Source organism: Mesoplodon bidens (genome assembly GCF_964165515.1).
Source record: "Mesoplodon bidens genome assembly, chromosome: 13".
Lineage (NCBI taxonomy): Eukaryota > Metazoa > Chordata > Mammalia > Artiodactyla > Ziphiidae > Mesoplodon > Mesoplodon bidens.
In genome coordinates this window covers 77,638,707-77,654,188 of record NC_138169.1, presented here as the reverse complement: position 1 = coordinate 77,654,188, position 15,482 = coordinate 77,638,707, and the positions used below count along the sequence as shown (strand labels likewise).

The 15,482-nt window shown below is 36.5% G+C and overlaps 1 protein-coding gene across 1 annotated transcript in view; it reads left to right on the top strand.

Moving 5' to 3' along the window:
* Nucleotides 1–9,875, top strand: part of VPS4B (vacuolar protein sorting 4 homolog B) — a 31,164-nt gene extending 21,289 nt beyond the window's left edge. Inside the window, exons 6-11 of the mRNA XM_081253141.1 lie at nt 1,083–1,239; nt 1,630–1,778; nt 2,284–2,365; nt 3,796–4,015; nt 6,644–6,784; nt 8,396–9,875. Coding sequence (XP_081109267.1) covers nt 1,083–1,239; nt 1,630–1,778; nt 2,284–2,365; nt 3,796–4,015; nt 6,644–6,784; nt 8,396–8,497 — 851 coding nt within the window. The 3' untranslated portion in view covers nt 8,498–9,875. The remainder of the gene's footprint in view (nt 1–1,082; nt 1,240–1,629; nt 1,779–2,283; nt 2,366–3,795; nt 4,016–6,643; nt 6,785–8,395) is intronic.
* The last annotated feature ends 5,607 nt before the right edge of the window (nt 9,876–15,482 follow it).

The window sequence follows — 15,482 nt, the reverse complement described above, 5'->3', positions numbered from 1 at the left end:
AACTTTATTTTAGAAGACTTCTTTGTATCTCTGTAAATGGAAAAAGTAGTGTTTTTATAGAATGCATCTTAAAAATTACTTAATTGAAAAGTATTTGTATACCACCTAAAAGCATCTCATTGCCACCAATGGTATATGTACCACACTTAAGGGCACACTGATTTATAATTGCAGACATTTAAAATAGGCAAATAGAATTCAAGTAAAAGTTGAGGCTTTCATAACAATAAACATGATATTTAGTTTTGCCATCAGTCATCTGTTTATCATTCTTTTACAGACACCGTGTGTCCACCCACAGTTTACACCTAGTAGTTTTTTTTAATGTGTATTTGATATTTTATTGCCAGTTGTAACCCAGCCTGGTTTATTTAAGGCAGCATTATAATTTCTCATTAGCAGAATTGAGATACAAAGAATTTACTTGTTCACTTGCTATTATATTTTGGCAAAACTAGTACTTAAGGTAGAGTCCGCTTATCATTACCCAAGCACTGGAATGGGAATCTGCCACCTGAAATAACCTGTGCTTCCTTGTGGAATCAGGAATTGAGTAGAACTTCACGAGTCATCCAAACTGTGTTAGTTTCACTCCTCCAAAGGTCATAAATACTTTAAAAATCTATTTCCAGATGCCCTTCCCCTGTGAGTATAGTTCCTCCTACAATATTCTGATGTTGAGCAGTGCACATAGTAGATGATCAGGAAGTACCTTCTAACTGAATTCTTTTCTCTTTAATAGACTGGAAGGCCTTGGAAGGCAGAGATCCTTGTATTCATAGTTCTCTGCCTACATGTCGTGGTTTCAATACGTAGTGGTTGAATGAGTGAGCAAGCAAATGAACTTCCTCTTAGAAGGATTATAGCTATGTAAACACAGTTTGACAAAGTGGTCTCTAGAAAAAGCAAAGTACACTTGGGACATACTTACCTTAGATGGATTTATTTAAATTTTGTTTTATTCTACGGCTAGCTTTAGAGTGGAAACCTCTTCACGGTACTCTTCACTGTGGATGATGTCTCTGGTAACTGAAGTCAACAGTCTTGAAAATCTCATGTTATTTTTCTAATGCAAATTTTAGGCAAGAGAACACCTTGGAGGGGAATCCTGTTATTTGGGCCACCTGGAACAGGAAAATCCTATTTAGCCAAAGCTGTAGCAACAGAAGCAAACAACTCAACATTTTTCTCAATATCTTCCTCTGACCTTGTCTCTAAGTGGCTAGGTGAAAGTGAAAAGTAAGTAGTAAATTGATTTTTTTTAAAAATTTTTCTTTGCCTGGTAGTCACTATTTCAGTCTATAAAGTAATAGGTTTCTTACATCATTAATAGACATTCAAAAAAAGTGCTATTATAAATACAGGTGGTATTCATTTCTGTTAGATGAGTCCCTAGTTTGGCATTTATTTCACAGGGAGAAGGTAGCATATATGATATGTGCATGGTTTAGTAAATCATAAAATGAATTATCCAAATGTAGTCATCTTATTTTAAAGATCAAAACGTGATGAGACTTTTTGGTCTGTAGAGTTCCTATAATATTGGTATATAGTTTTGTTTTAGTTGTTTCATTGTCATGTGTCATTTACTATTTTTTTTTAGAAATTGAAACCTTTATTTATTTTTAGGCAAGTTAAGTACTTATTCCAACTTGCCAGAGAGAATAAACCTTCCATTATCTTCATTGATGAAATTGATTCTCTGTGTGGTTCAAGAAGTGAAAATGAAAGTGAAGCTGCACGTAGAATTAAGACAGAGTTCCTAGTTCAAATGCAAGGTAGTGTTACTGACTTTTTAAAATAGTTTCTCTTTATTGTATAGCCGTTATTATGATAGTAATGGAAAAAATTTCAAGCAGAATTTCTCCGTTCTTATAGGCCAAGTCTTATGCCATGTCTCATTCTGATCCACATGCATACATAATTTTTACCCAGTTGTAATCACCTCGTTGGTGTAAATAGTGAAGAGATTAATATATTCACTTATAACATGCCAGAAACAATATCAATAAAAGGAATATGTAAACTTCAAATTAAATCTTTCAAGAAATATTTTGAAAAGAATATTAATAGTATTTTCCCACAGTTTAGGAGATTCTAGGGAATATTTGCATCATATTCTAGTAATAAGAAATGTGGTTAAATACAGTTTTTTTCAGAGAGAAAGTGTCAAGATGAGGCGTTTTAACATTAAAGTACCACGTTCATGAGAGAACACACAGATGATGTTCAAAGAACACTTGAAATGACAAATTATTTAAAACATTACCTATGTTGATGCAGGGGTTGGTGTGGACAACGACGGAATTTTGGTTCTGGGAGCTACAAATATACCCTGGGTTCTGGATTCTGCCATTAGGCGAAGGTATGAGGAGACAGTCAATATCTTATTTCTAATTACAATATAACAAGTGAATATTCATTCCCATTCTGTCTCGTTGAGGAGGCATTCTGATAACTTCAGAATGTTTTTTAATGTGCGCGAACCCTACTGAGCCCTGCCTTGGGGAAGAGAGGCAGGCATTTGTTTGCCTGCTGTGTTCAAGGTCCAAGATTTACACCTACTGGAATCTTTCACATCAGGAAGTATGTTACCTAATGCTTACTTTAGTTCTACTTAAGCTTAGTAGGTGCACTGATGCTTCAGAAATTTACATATATAGTTTGATATTTCAATGGGAAAACCTTCCATTGAAGGTTTTTCCATTTTGCTAAATATAAAATTTTAGCAAAATGACAACTCTACAAGTTAAAGTATGCTAAGAAAGATATAGTTTCAGTTAAAAAAATTCTGTCTATAATTTTGTAACTGAATATGAAACTTGAGCTACAGGAAAGGTATACAGACCTCTTACTTTTCACTGCTTCACAGTTCCCTATCCCATTGATTTAATTGTGCATGGTAAAAATGAACACTTCAGTTTTTGCTGCTTTTACCCCGTTCACTTGATGGTTTGCCAGAATGTTAGATTACCATCCAGTATCAAGAAAGGAAATGTGCTGGTTATTTTTGAAAAACGGCCTAATTCTAAACCCATCTCTAGAGATGGTGGAAACTTTAAAAATTCCTCTTATTGCCACAGAGAATAATTACCTGGAGAAGAAAATGTCTCCACAGACCCATTTATGTTTTTTTGGTTTTATTGGCCCTGAGGCATGCGGGGTCTTACCTCCCTGATGAAGGATCGAACCCACACCCCCTGCATTGGAAGGCAAAGTCTTAACCACTGGACCACCAGGGAAGCGCCCCCTCCACAGACCCATTTGTCCCTCATTGCTTCCACCTTATCTCCAAATGCTGAAATTCTAAGAAGGCAAGCAAAATTATAAGATTTTGAGTAATTTAACTCTTTAGAATTTAGGTAATTTCTTTTGTCATCTCTTATTTCACACTTTTAATCATATTAATCTCTTGATCAGGAGTTCAGAGTGTCATTCTACAGGAAATTGTAATCCTGTAGGACATGTTGTGTCATGAATTCCAGACATGGGAACATTCTGGCTAAAATAATTCAAAAATCATGTGAGAAAAACTAAAGCACTCCAGACTGGTTCCCTGGCTATTTTGGTTTTATTTGTTTTTTGTTAATGTGTTCTGGATATTTTCCCTTTATTAACCTGAATTTGTATCTGTTTAACTCTGATGGATATGGGCCCATTTAATTTATTCAGCTTAACTTTGTATAAATGAGAATATCTAAAGACCTTGTTTCTTCTTGAAAAACTAATTTTTAATAGAAATTAAGTAGTATTATATAGTAATATTCTTGATGTAATTTTTTTTTTCATTTTAAGATTTGAGAAACGAATTTATATTCCTTTGCCTGAGGCCCATGCCCGAGCAGCAATGTTTAGACTGCACTTGGGGACCACTCAGAACAGTCTGACAGAAGCAGATGTCCGGGAACTTGGGAAGAAAACTGAAGGCTATTCAGGGGCAGACATAAGTATCATTGTACGTGATGCACTTATGCAGCCAGTTAGGAAAGTACAGTCAGCCACTCATTTTAAAAAGGTAAGGAACTTTTATCCATCTTTTCATATATTTTTAAAATCAAGTTTTGAGACCATGATTGACTTGTCTTTGAAGAATTTTAGGAAGATTTCAGTTTTGTATAATAAATAAGTAGATTTACATAAAAGATTATGTTTCCATTTCATTGAAAATAAGTTCTCCCAAAGTGTTTTAAAACTTTGTATGCAGGGATTTTTGAAGTATTTATTATTTTGATGTAAATATAGAAACTTAAATCTATGATTGTCTCTGATGTAACTAGAATATCCTCGAGCAGAATCTGGTACGTTTACACCTCATTAATAAAGTAAAAATAATAATAGCTAATATTGTTTAAATATTCACGTGCCCAGCACTGTGTTTGCTCCGTCATCTTCCTATTTTATTTGGTCCTCACAGAAGCTCTACAAAAGGTACATATAGCCACCTGTTGATGGTTAGTCCTAGACTAACGTGATTAAACTGGGACTTGGATGTTTTTAACACAGTTTGCCAAGGTACAGCTAGAGAGGATTGGAGGTGTGGTTTTTCTCTAGGTAAGGTGTACTTCAGAAGCCTCAACCATTCTCCTCTCCTGCTCCTCCCATGCACTGTTTGGTCTGCATGAATGACTTGAGTGTCTATGGTTTGAGAGAGAATTTTGTGAAAAGACCGTGGTCTTGGGATATTCAATTTAAGTAACAGTGGACTAGGTAATTTGGACCAGCTCTCCTGCTGAGGGCAGCAGTCTCCAGTATGCTCATGAACGTAGATGTGAAAATCCTGAAACACTGTTAGCAAATCTAATCCATTAGTATATGACAAACTAATATGTCATGGCTCTGATACACATATATGTCTGTTACATACCACAGTAAAATTTTTTTTAAATGAGCTTGAATTAAAACCTGGATTTGAAGCCTGACTCTACAATTTACTTGTTTTATCTCTTTGACCAAGTTGCATTACCTTTTTGAGTCTCAATTTTTATCATCTCTTAAGTAAGGATGATAATACTACTTTGAAATGCTCTTATGAAAATGAAATGAAGGAATATTCATAAAACAGCTGTCATGGTACCTGAATAGCCCAGTAAATATTACTCATCTCTTCTTCAGCCATTTCATTACTGAGAGAAATATAGTTAGCTCAGAATCAAGTTTATGCCACAACCATTGTGTTTTTTCTTAAATTCTCTTGGCCATTGAGAAGGAACTCAGTCCTTCCATACTCAGAACTTTCCGTTCAGTTCTCTGTATAACTACTAGGGATGGCTTGTATGACCCTAAAGCCAGGCCCTTGTTAGGAGGATAAAGGTGAAGCAGCCAAATTTCGTTTTTCTTTCTTTCTTTCTTTCTCTTTTTGTTTTTTGGCTGTGCTGCACAGCTTGCACAGCTTGCAGGATCTTAGTTCCCAGACCAGGGATTGAACCCGGCAGTGAAAGCAGCGAGTCCTAACCACTGGACTGCTGGGGAGTTCCCAGGCAAATCTCTTTTAACATCAGGCCTTTTGTATCACCAACTATAGTAGATCTTTCTGTGGCTCCCTCTTCTCCATTTTTCAGTTAGCAAGAACAAGTTTGCCTGTGTATTTTATTTATTAAATGTATAAGTACTAATCTGGGCCCAGAGGTAGGTCAGAGTACAATAGTTAAAAAACACAAAACCCCTGCCACTGAAATTGTGAGCAAAGACAGACACTAAAGTACACATAGTAAAGTGAAAATATTTATTTCTCTACCCTGCCCCAATCCTGAGACAGTATTTAAGATTGATCATTGTAAAACAAGTATTAAGTATGAAAGCAGTCCCTGGTTTGATACAAGTGTGTTGCCTTCTAAATATTATATGTGACTGTATGTCACAAAGGTTCTTTTTCTGGATGTTATTAAAACTCTTTCTTTTAAATCAGTTATGAATTGTAAGATAGCACTGAAATTACATTTGGCATTTCATTTTGTACTTATATTTGAAGAAGGAGTTTTTGTGGGGAAAGACAGAAAGATTCAGTAATTTCACAATAATAAACCTCCCAAAGATCACAGAAATTTCTCGGCTATGGAAAACAGAGTAACTTAAAGGAATTTTTAAGTAGGTCTTTTTTTTTTTTTTTTATTGGCGTATAGTTGATTAACGTTGCTGTGGTAGTTTCGTACAGCAAAGTGATTGTTATACATGTATCTATTCTTTTTCGAATTCTTTTCCTATTTAGGTTATTACAGAGTATTGAGCAGAGTTCCCTGTGTTATACAGTAGGTCCTTGTTGGTTATCTATTTTAAATATAGCAGTGTGTATTTTTGGTCTCTAGGGTTATGACCACTTAATAATCATTAGAAAGAAAACAAAGAAAATTTTAGCTACAGGTAATCGTTTCTTTATTTTAACTTGTTTTCCCCCTGTGATCATCTAAGTAAGTTATTGTAGGAAATTTCAGATATAAAAAATCATCCAAGAAAAAACCTAAAATCAAGCGAAATCTATCCCATCACCCAGAGCTAATTGCACTTTTTGCTGTATACCCTTCTGTTTATTTTCAGAGGTAAGCCTTTTAACAAAACACAAAATAATAGTACGTTTTCAGATTTCCTGATAATGGTCTAAATCTTAATGTTTATTTAGTTTGGTCTGTCGTTGTACTGTTTATTCCAGGTTCGCGGACCTTCACAAGCTGATCCGAACAATATAGTAGATGATCTCCTAACACCCTGTTCTCCAGGTGATCCTGGTGCCATTGAGATGACGTGGATGGACGTCCCTGGGGATAAGCTTTTGGAGCCAGTTGTTTGCATGGTCTGACATTTTGTTTGCTTTTAAGAAAAATCTTAAAGCATTATATTTTATGGGGACTTCCCTGGCAGTCCAGTGGTTCAGACTCCATGCTTCCAGTGCAGGGGGCACGGGTTCGAGTCCTGGTTGGGGAACTAAACCTCCCGCATGCTGCACCGTGCAGCCAAAAAAACTTATATTTTATAATGTGTCAGATAAAATTTTCAGTTTTTCAAAATTAGCTCAGAAAAGTTAATACCAACTACTTAAAAAGTTTTAAAGATTAGGTGAATGTAAAATATACAAAATAATTATCTTTAAAATGTTTTCTTGGGCTTCAAGGAAATTTTAAGTGAATAAGCTATTTTTTAAAAACATACAGGCTTCTGACATTATAGGTCTTATAGCTGGGATATTATCACCAAAATGGTGGGATCGGTTAAAATTTTTTTTCCCTGAATCTCAGAGTTTGCAAAATATCCAGAAACGCTAATGTGTGAATCATAGTATTCATAATATTATTTTTCTGTTTTATTCTCAAAGCTTCATAGAAAGTTTAAATAATGCACTACTCTTTTAAACAGTTCTGAAAACAGAATTTTTATTATACAAAATTACATTTCTGTTTATATTAGAGGAATTAAACTATTCATAAAATTTACATTTCTGTAGTTTCTATTGGAAGAAATAAAATAATTCATAAGACTTTATTATTTTGTAAGCCATATTAATTTCAGGGAACTTACTGCGATTGAAAAGGTACATTTATTATGTTTATGTTTTCTTATTGATGAACAGTCACTTTTTAAAATCTTCTGCTTTAGTTATAGATTTTCAAATCTATATGTCAAAATTAACAGTAACTTTCAAAGGGGAAACTCTCACATGATGTGTAGACCTAGATATATAGACAAATATGTACATATATGTATATAAGTTTGTATGCATATATAGAGAGAAATATATCTGTAAACATAGATATATTTATGTGTTAATCAACCACAATGCTTATCTGAGAAATTATTCAGAGATCCTTTTTTGTTGCAATCCTTGGTTTATTTTTTAAAGTTTTCTTTTGACTGTTTTCCATACTGTTTTATAGGAGACATGGCCTAGAAGTTAATTTTTTAATGAATCCTTGATATTTGTATATTTTCTTACCACTTTGATTGTAATTTTAACTAACAGTTAAAATTTTTGATTAGTTGCTTTTGATTAAATGGTATTATTCTGTTTCACATAAGTATAAGTGAATGACTGTATTCCTTTTGAGTTGCACTTGGACAACTGCTCTCTTGTTTAGGAATAAACAGATACGGCCAGAAAAGCGATCGGGGACTTAATTCTGGAGGCCTTGATCATCAGGCTAAGAGGACTGTACTTCCTTAGGGTGCTGAGGAGCCTTTGAAAGTTGTGATCGGGACAAGGCAAGCAACTGAAAGTTTCTAAGCAAAGGAATAACTTGGTCAAAGATGTCCTTCAGGAAAACAAGAGAGTTTATTGTCAGTAGTTTATGGCACGATGCAGATTTTCAGATTTAACCCTAGGCAAAAGTTAGGAATGTTGATAATGAAATGTTTTTTATTCCATTATATCTATTACTAATACTCCCCCCCCCCTTCTTTTTCCTGACAGTCGGATATGTTACGGTCACTATCTAGCACAAAGCCCACAGTCAATGAACATGACTTGTTGAAATTAAAGAAGTTTACAGAAGATTTTGGCCAAGAAGGCTAGACCAAAGACAACAAGGAAGACGTTTACCATGTGTGTTCTCTCTTTCATAGGTATTTTTGCCTTTCTTGGATGGCAGTCAGATTCTTTCCAGTAAAACTCTTTTACTGCAGGAAAACAGAGATCTCGCTTCAGCATTCTTTTAAGTTTTATATGTACTTTTGCTCCATTACCAATTAAATCCTCCTGTTAACAAAAATTATAAAATAATGGGTTATAAGCAAATGAGTGACCTAAATAGCAAAAACACAGAAATTACCTAGTAAAAAGAAGATTAAAATTGAGATACAAATATTTAAAATTGTTATAAATAGTGGTCTTTGCAAAGAGCATTCTTTTTTTTTTTTAACTAAAATGAAGTGGGGCTTATTTCATATTTTGAAAAAAAACTTAAGCATCATTCTTGTCAATGTAAAATTTATTTACTTTATTAAAAATATTAAAAATGATTTATTTACTCTCAGGGATGGGCAGTAAAACAGCAAAGAGCACTGATTGGGTTTGAAAGGTTTTGAATTGTGTTCTAGCCAAGGCTCTTACTGGTTTTTTGGTAGGTTGGCTTTTTTCTCCATGTAGATTTAAATAATTTCTATAAAGGCCGCAAGCTTTTTTATATTAACTAAATAATACCTTTTACTGTGCAATCTCAAGAGAAAGACTCTCTAAATTAGGCATTGTCTCTATCTTGAAGAAGAAAATTGTCTATTTCAGTGTCTTTTTGTAGCAAGATTGACCAAAACAGGTGGTTCATAAATGTGTACTTTTTAAATAATTCTGCCATGAAATACTGTAATGGGAACCTTTGCTAAAAGGAACAGCCTCCCTTTGGATTATGGGAAGTTTCTTGTGTGTGATGGGGGCGGTGTGTGTGTACATATATATAAATTTTTTTTAATACAGGTTAGCGAGAGTCTTGTCTTTCACCTTTTAAGTTCAGGGAACAGCTCGTCCTGGCCACACGTATGTTATCAGTGTAATGTTTCATGAAGCTTTAGAAATGAGCTGATGTCTCCTTAAATAATAAAATACAAACATGATATTGTATTATTTTAATATCTTCAAATAAATAATCTGAGGGTGTGTGTTATATACTTGAGCACCAACACTAAGTTGTGCCTTGTACATTTGCATTGGCTCTACATGCAAAGGATTATTAAGTCAGCTAGAATGAGGTAGATTCCTTAATTAACTATAAAGTTCTGCCTTGAAAATGCTATAGAATAACTTGCATTTTAAAGTATATTTGCACATTTTACATATTGTGCTATATGGTTGTCTGGGTTTTCTGTACAGATTGTTTTCGTTGATATTAAATGGAAGTCGTAGGCCTGAAATTTGCTGTTCTTACGTGAAGTAAATTGATACAACCTACTATTGGCTATATTCTGTGTGTGCTTCTTTATTTTGGGACCTTACGTATAGGAGAAAATATTATCTAAATTGATTAGATACAAAGAAATCATTAAAAACTATTAATTAAGGATGTATGCATGAAAATTCTATTTTTCAGTAACTTCTGTGTGAGGGTTGGGAATTAACTTGGCACACCAACACCGAGTTCTTCGCAGATGTCTTACGAGACATTTTACTTTATCCACCTCAGAATCATACAGTATTGCTATGAATCATATCATTAGGAGAATTAACATAACTATATTATTATAACTATATAATAGCTGAAATCCAGATTTTTTTGTGAATCCAAAATTTGTTCTGAGGAAGTATTTTACTTAAATTGGCCAAGTAGTGTGTAAGTGCAGTGTTGATGATAAGTGGATACTTTATCACTCAATTCTTACATGTGCTCTGAGAACCGTGCCTCAGTATCCATGTCACTTCTAGCCATAGCTCCATTTTCCACATTTCTGGTTTTAAAACTGTTTCTAGAATCTAATAATTTTAGACTTACTTTAGAATGGTAGAGCATAGGTCATTTCCATGTGTTCTTTTTTTTTTTTTTTTTTTTTTTGCAGTACGTGGGCCTCTCACTATCGCGGCCTCTCCCGTTGTGGGGCACAGGCCCCGGACGCGCAGGCTCAGCGGCCATGGCTCACGGGCCCAGCCGCTCCGCGGCACCTGGGATCTCCCCGGACCGGGGCACGAACCTGCGTCCCCTGCATCGGCAGGCGGACTCTCAACCACTGCGCCACCAGGGAAGCCCTTCCTTGTGTTCTTTATGGGCAGATAAATACTCAAGAGGAAACAATGTTCAGGCTCTGTCTGCACCTTGGCCATTATGAGTTTGGGTAGATGTTTTCTGAGCCACCAAGTAAACCCTACTTGAGCAACTCTATGAGCTAGCTATTCCCTGGATGTTTAAGAACATTTTTTTGTCTCAGTCTGAAAACTCTCTAGGGACCTTAATTATAAAAGTATTTCAGTAGAAAATCGGTTTTTGAGTTTACTGTCATCAACATGCAGAAAGACAGAATGATTGTATTTGATTACTAATGTGAAGTATCATTTAGCCACTTGCAGCTGCACAGGTAGGAAATGGAGGCACACCTCCCCAACACAGTGCTGGAAATGTTGCCCAGCTTTGTGCGCTCTCACGGGTACCGGGTGCTTTCCTGCCTCCTTTCTTCTTTCCTCTGCTAGTCCAAATCCCATGATTTCCATTAGGACCTAGCTCATGACCCATATAATCTCTTCCAGGAAGAATTCCTAAACTACCCCATCCAACCTTTGGATTTCTTTAGCACTGAGTTGTTGTGACTATCTTAAGATTTTTCTCCAAGTGTCAAGCACACTCTGTTAATTTTGTTTAGATCGTTTAGATTGTAAGCTCTTCAAACAGTTATATTTTCCTTTGCATTAGCATAGTGCTAGACACTGTTTATTAGGTACTTAATAAAGGCTTGAAAAAATTAAGGGAGTTATATCCATATTTTATCTACTTCCTAGATTGTCTGTGAGACTTTTAATAAAATAGGTAATTTGAAGTTGCTTTGTTCCTGCTGGTCTAGTGAAGTTGTGGTACATTTTCATCACTGGGAACTGAAATCAGAAGTGTGCCAGAGCTGGCTCATACTGGCTCACAAGAACCATTTTTACACATTGCTGCCCACCTGTTCAGTCACCTCATTGGTAACTTGAAACCTGCCATGGTGGAAGTGATTTACGCCACAGAAACCAGCAAGTTTCCGTTTACATGCTGCAACACAAAGCAAGGACTGTAGTTTAGAATTGAAAAATTAATATTTACCACATTTACAGGAATAAAGGGAAAAAGTTATCTTCATAGAGGCATAAAAAGCATTTAATAAAATCCAGCACCCGTTTGTGATTTTTTTTTAACTCAAGCTAGGAATTGAAGAGAGCTTCTGAATTTAATAAAGAGCATCCACTAAAGAAACAAAAAAATTCTAGCAAACATCATACTTAATTGTGAATTATTGAAAACTTGAACTCCCCAGAGATCAGGAAGAAGACAAAGGTGCCTGATGTCACCACTCCTTTTCAGTTTTGTGCAGGAGATTCTAGCCAGTGTTAAAAAGGAAGAAACAAAATTGTCATTCTCAGGTGACATGATTGTGTATGTAGAAAATCCAAATTAATAAACTTAGAAAGAATCTGAATTTAAGAAGATTACAGGATACAGGCTAATAAATAAAAATAATTGTATTTCTATATTCTAGCAACAATTAGAAATTGAAATTAAAACAGTACTGATTAAAAAAAAAAACAGTACTGATTGCAGTAACATCAGAAAGCATCAAATACCTTCAAATCTGAAAGATGTGTAAGACCTCAGCATAGAAAATTATGAAACATTACCACAAGAAACTAAAGAAGACCTGAATAAATGGAGTGGTGGGACCCATTCATGAGTTGGAAGACTTATGAAAAATATCATTTCTGGGACTTCCCTGGTAGTCCAGTGGTTAAGACTCCATGTATCCACTGCCAGGGGCCTGGGTTCAGTCCCTGGTTGGGGAACTAAGGTCCCGCAGGCCATAAACAAATAATTTTTTAAAAATATATATAATTTCTAACCAAATTGATTCTACATTTAATGCAATCCCAAACCCACATCTGGGTGATACAGATATATGTATGTATATATGTATGTCTCCAGAAACAAAAATAGGTGCTTAATAAACAGATTATTGATGATTGAAAAGAAATATTTTATAGTGTGAATTCATTTTTTATAACAGTATATTTCTCCCAGCTGTATCTTTTGTACATTCATCATAACCATTCATTCAGATATCTGTACATATACATAGAAAGATATCTGGAATTACTTTCACCTTACGTTTATTATGTTATTTATGGGTAGTGAGATTTGGCTTGATTTTTTTCCTTTCTTCACCTCTTTCAGGTCCTTTAAGTTTATTTTCAGATTCCACTGAGACCTTTCCTGGTCATCCTATTTAAAATGGCAATTCGTCCCGACTCTCCTTATACCCCAATCCCTGCTTTATTTTTCTCTGTAGCACTTATCATCGTCCAACATGCTATATAATTTACTACTTTTCTTATTTGTAATTTTTCCTTCTAACATGTATATCCCATGAAAGCTGGGATTTTCTTGTCTGTTTTATTGACTCCTGTACCTTCATTGTCTGGAACAGTATTGGTGCCTGATGGGTGCTCAATAAATATTTATTGAGTGAATGAGTCTTTGTATTTTTTCTAAGTCTGAATACTTTACAATGATCATGTATAGTTTTTGCCTCTCTCCCTGTTACCCTGCAATTTTTATTTCTTTCAGAAGAAAAGAAAATTAGAAATGAAGACAGATACATCAAGAAATTAACAGTGGCTAAATCTGCATGATAGAAATATGGATACTTATTTTTTTCTTTGTTTTTATCTTTTAATACTTTAATTTCCAAAAATTAAAGTAAAAGTCTTACTTTAATAAGTAAGTAAGAATTGCAGTCAGCTTGACAGCTGATCACAGGAATTTGTCTCCTCTGGAACTCTATGAAATAACAGAAAAGGCTTTAAGAAGAGAAAGAAGAAAAAAGGACAGCATTTGCAGCCAATTCAGCCGACTGTGCTCTTTTCCCCATGGGGGCCCAGCGTGCAGTAGCTTCAAACAGCAGCCTCCTCTGTAGTATGTGCGGCCTGTTTCCTGTACAGGTTACCCTAAGGTACCTTGAAGACAGCCCTTTCCAGTGGACGTTCATGACTGGCATGCTGTCCCCAATCTAGGCTCCAGACAGGTATGCACGGGGCCTTTGGAAAGCCCCAGGGCACAGGGGCCAGGGTCCACATTGGCCAAGTCATAATGTGCATCTGCACCAAGCTACAGAACAAGGAGCATGTGATTGAGGCCCTCCACAGGGCCAAGTTCAAGTTCCCTGGCCACCAGAAGATCCACATCTCCAAGAAGCGGGGATATACTAAGGTTAATGTGGATGAATTTGAAAACATGGTGGCCGAAAAGCAGCTCATGACCCTGGAAGACTGGGGTCGAACACAGCCCTAGTCGTGGCCCTGGACACACGGCGGCCCCTACGCTCCTGAGCGCCTTGGCGCCGTGCCCTCCTTACTCCTGCCCGCCGGTAAATCCTATTTCCCTGTCAAAAAAGAAGAACAGGGCTTCCCTGGTGGCACAGTGGTTGAGAGTCCGCCTGCCGATGCAGGGGACATGGGTTCGTGCCCCGGTCCGGGAGGATCCCACATGCCGCGGAGCGGCTGGGCCCGTGAGCCATGGCCACTGAGCCTGCGCGTCCGGAGCCTGTGCTCCACAACGGGAGAGGCCACAACAGTGAGAGGCTCGCGTACCGCAAAAAAAAAAAAAAAAAAAAAAAAAAAAAAGAACAGAAAAGATATTCATCAAACAAATGTTCTTTGGAGGAATGTTCATCTAAATCACCTCCCTGGTTTTGGGACTGGCCCTGGCTTCCTGCTATAGGAACCGAAGTGGGGAGATGCTACTTTTCTTCATTAGGTGGCAGACGTCATGTGGGCCCTTGACTAGCCTTGGTTTATCAGCTGCTGCCATCCAGGTCCTTCAATCTTGAGCACCACAAAGATGACATTAAAAACAGGATCGCAGCATCAATAGCAGCTAACTGGATGGTGAAACGGCTAATTACATTATTGTCTGTGGTCTCATGGAATGAAGTGTCCAGTGAGAACAAGACATTGGGGAACTACTTTGCAGCTGCTGTACAACAAAACGAAGGCGTGAGAACTTCAAGGACTGCTAATTGGAAACCCAGGGATCCTCCATGACTGTGCTAAAAGAAACATTTGTTGTATTCACAGTACTAAAGTAATCAAAAGCAAAACTCAGTATTTGATCCTGCAGGTTGCCAAATTGTATCAGTGGAATTCACAGATTCACCAAGATTATTTTATGTGAAGGTAAGGAAATTTAGTAGAGTAGGATCCATACTATCGAAATATGTATATTTGTGAGAGCTTGGAGGATTCTGAGTATCAGGCAGTATCTTGAGAACTATGTGTGGGAATGGATTATGTCGGTGATCAGCCAAGAAAAGAGTCTGATTTCAGATCTGATTGAATCTATCAGTATGGGTTCAGTCAGCACAGATTCTGAATTTAGAATTTTGGTTTGAGCAGCCAAGAGTGATTTTAATTGTTCGCTTTACTGGTTGAAGAAACTGAACTTGACAGTCGACCACTCTGAACTCCAGTTAAGGTGATGTGAAAGAAAGAACCCAGTATCTAGGAGGAGAAATGCTGGAGTGGATTTATCACATGAGAATCACTCACAAAGCCACAAGTTCCTGGAGAAGACCCAGAACCCAGCCCCTTAACCAAGGGACTGATAGATGAAAGGAAGGCATTTCAGAGTGTTTTTTGGGTCCTTGATTTCATTGGAGCTGGAAACGATCTTCTGGTTGCAGAAACCAAGTAGTGGCAATTAGCCAGCACAAGCCAGGTGGACTTGGTCACCACATTAGGCTGCAGGGCTGGCGTGATAACCAGGGTGGTCTTTCCTGCAGAGATCTTGACCAGTGATTCAAGGGTGCCAGGGTCCTTAGGATCATCACTAAGGGCT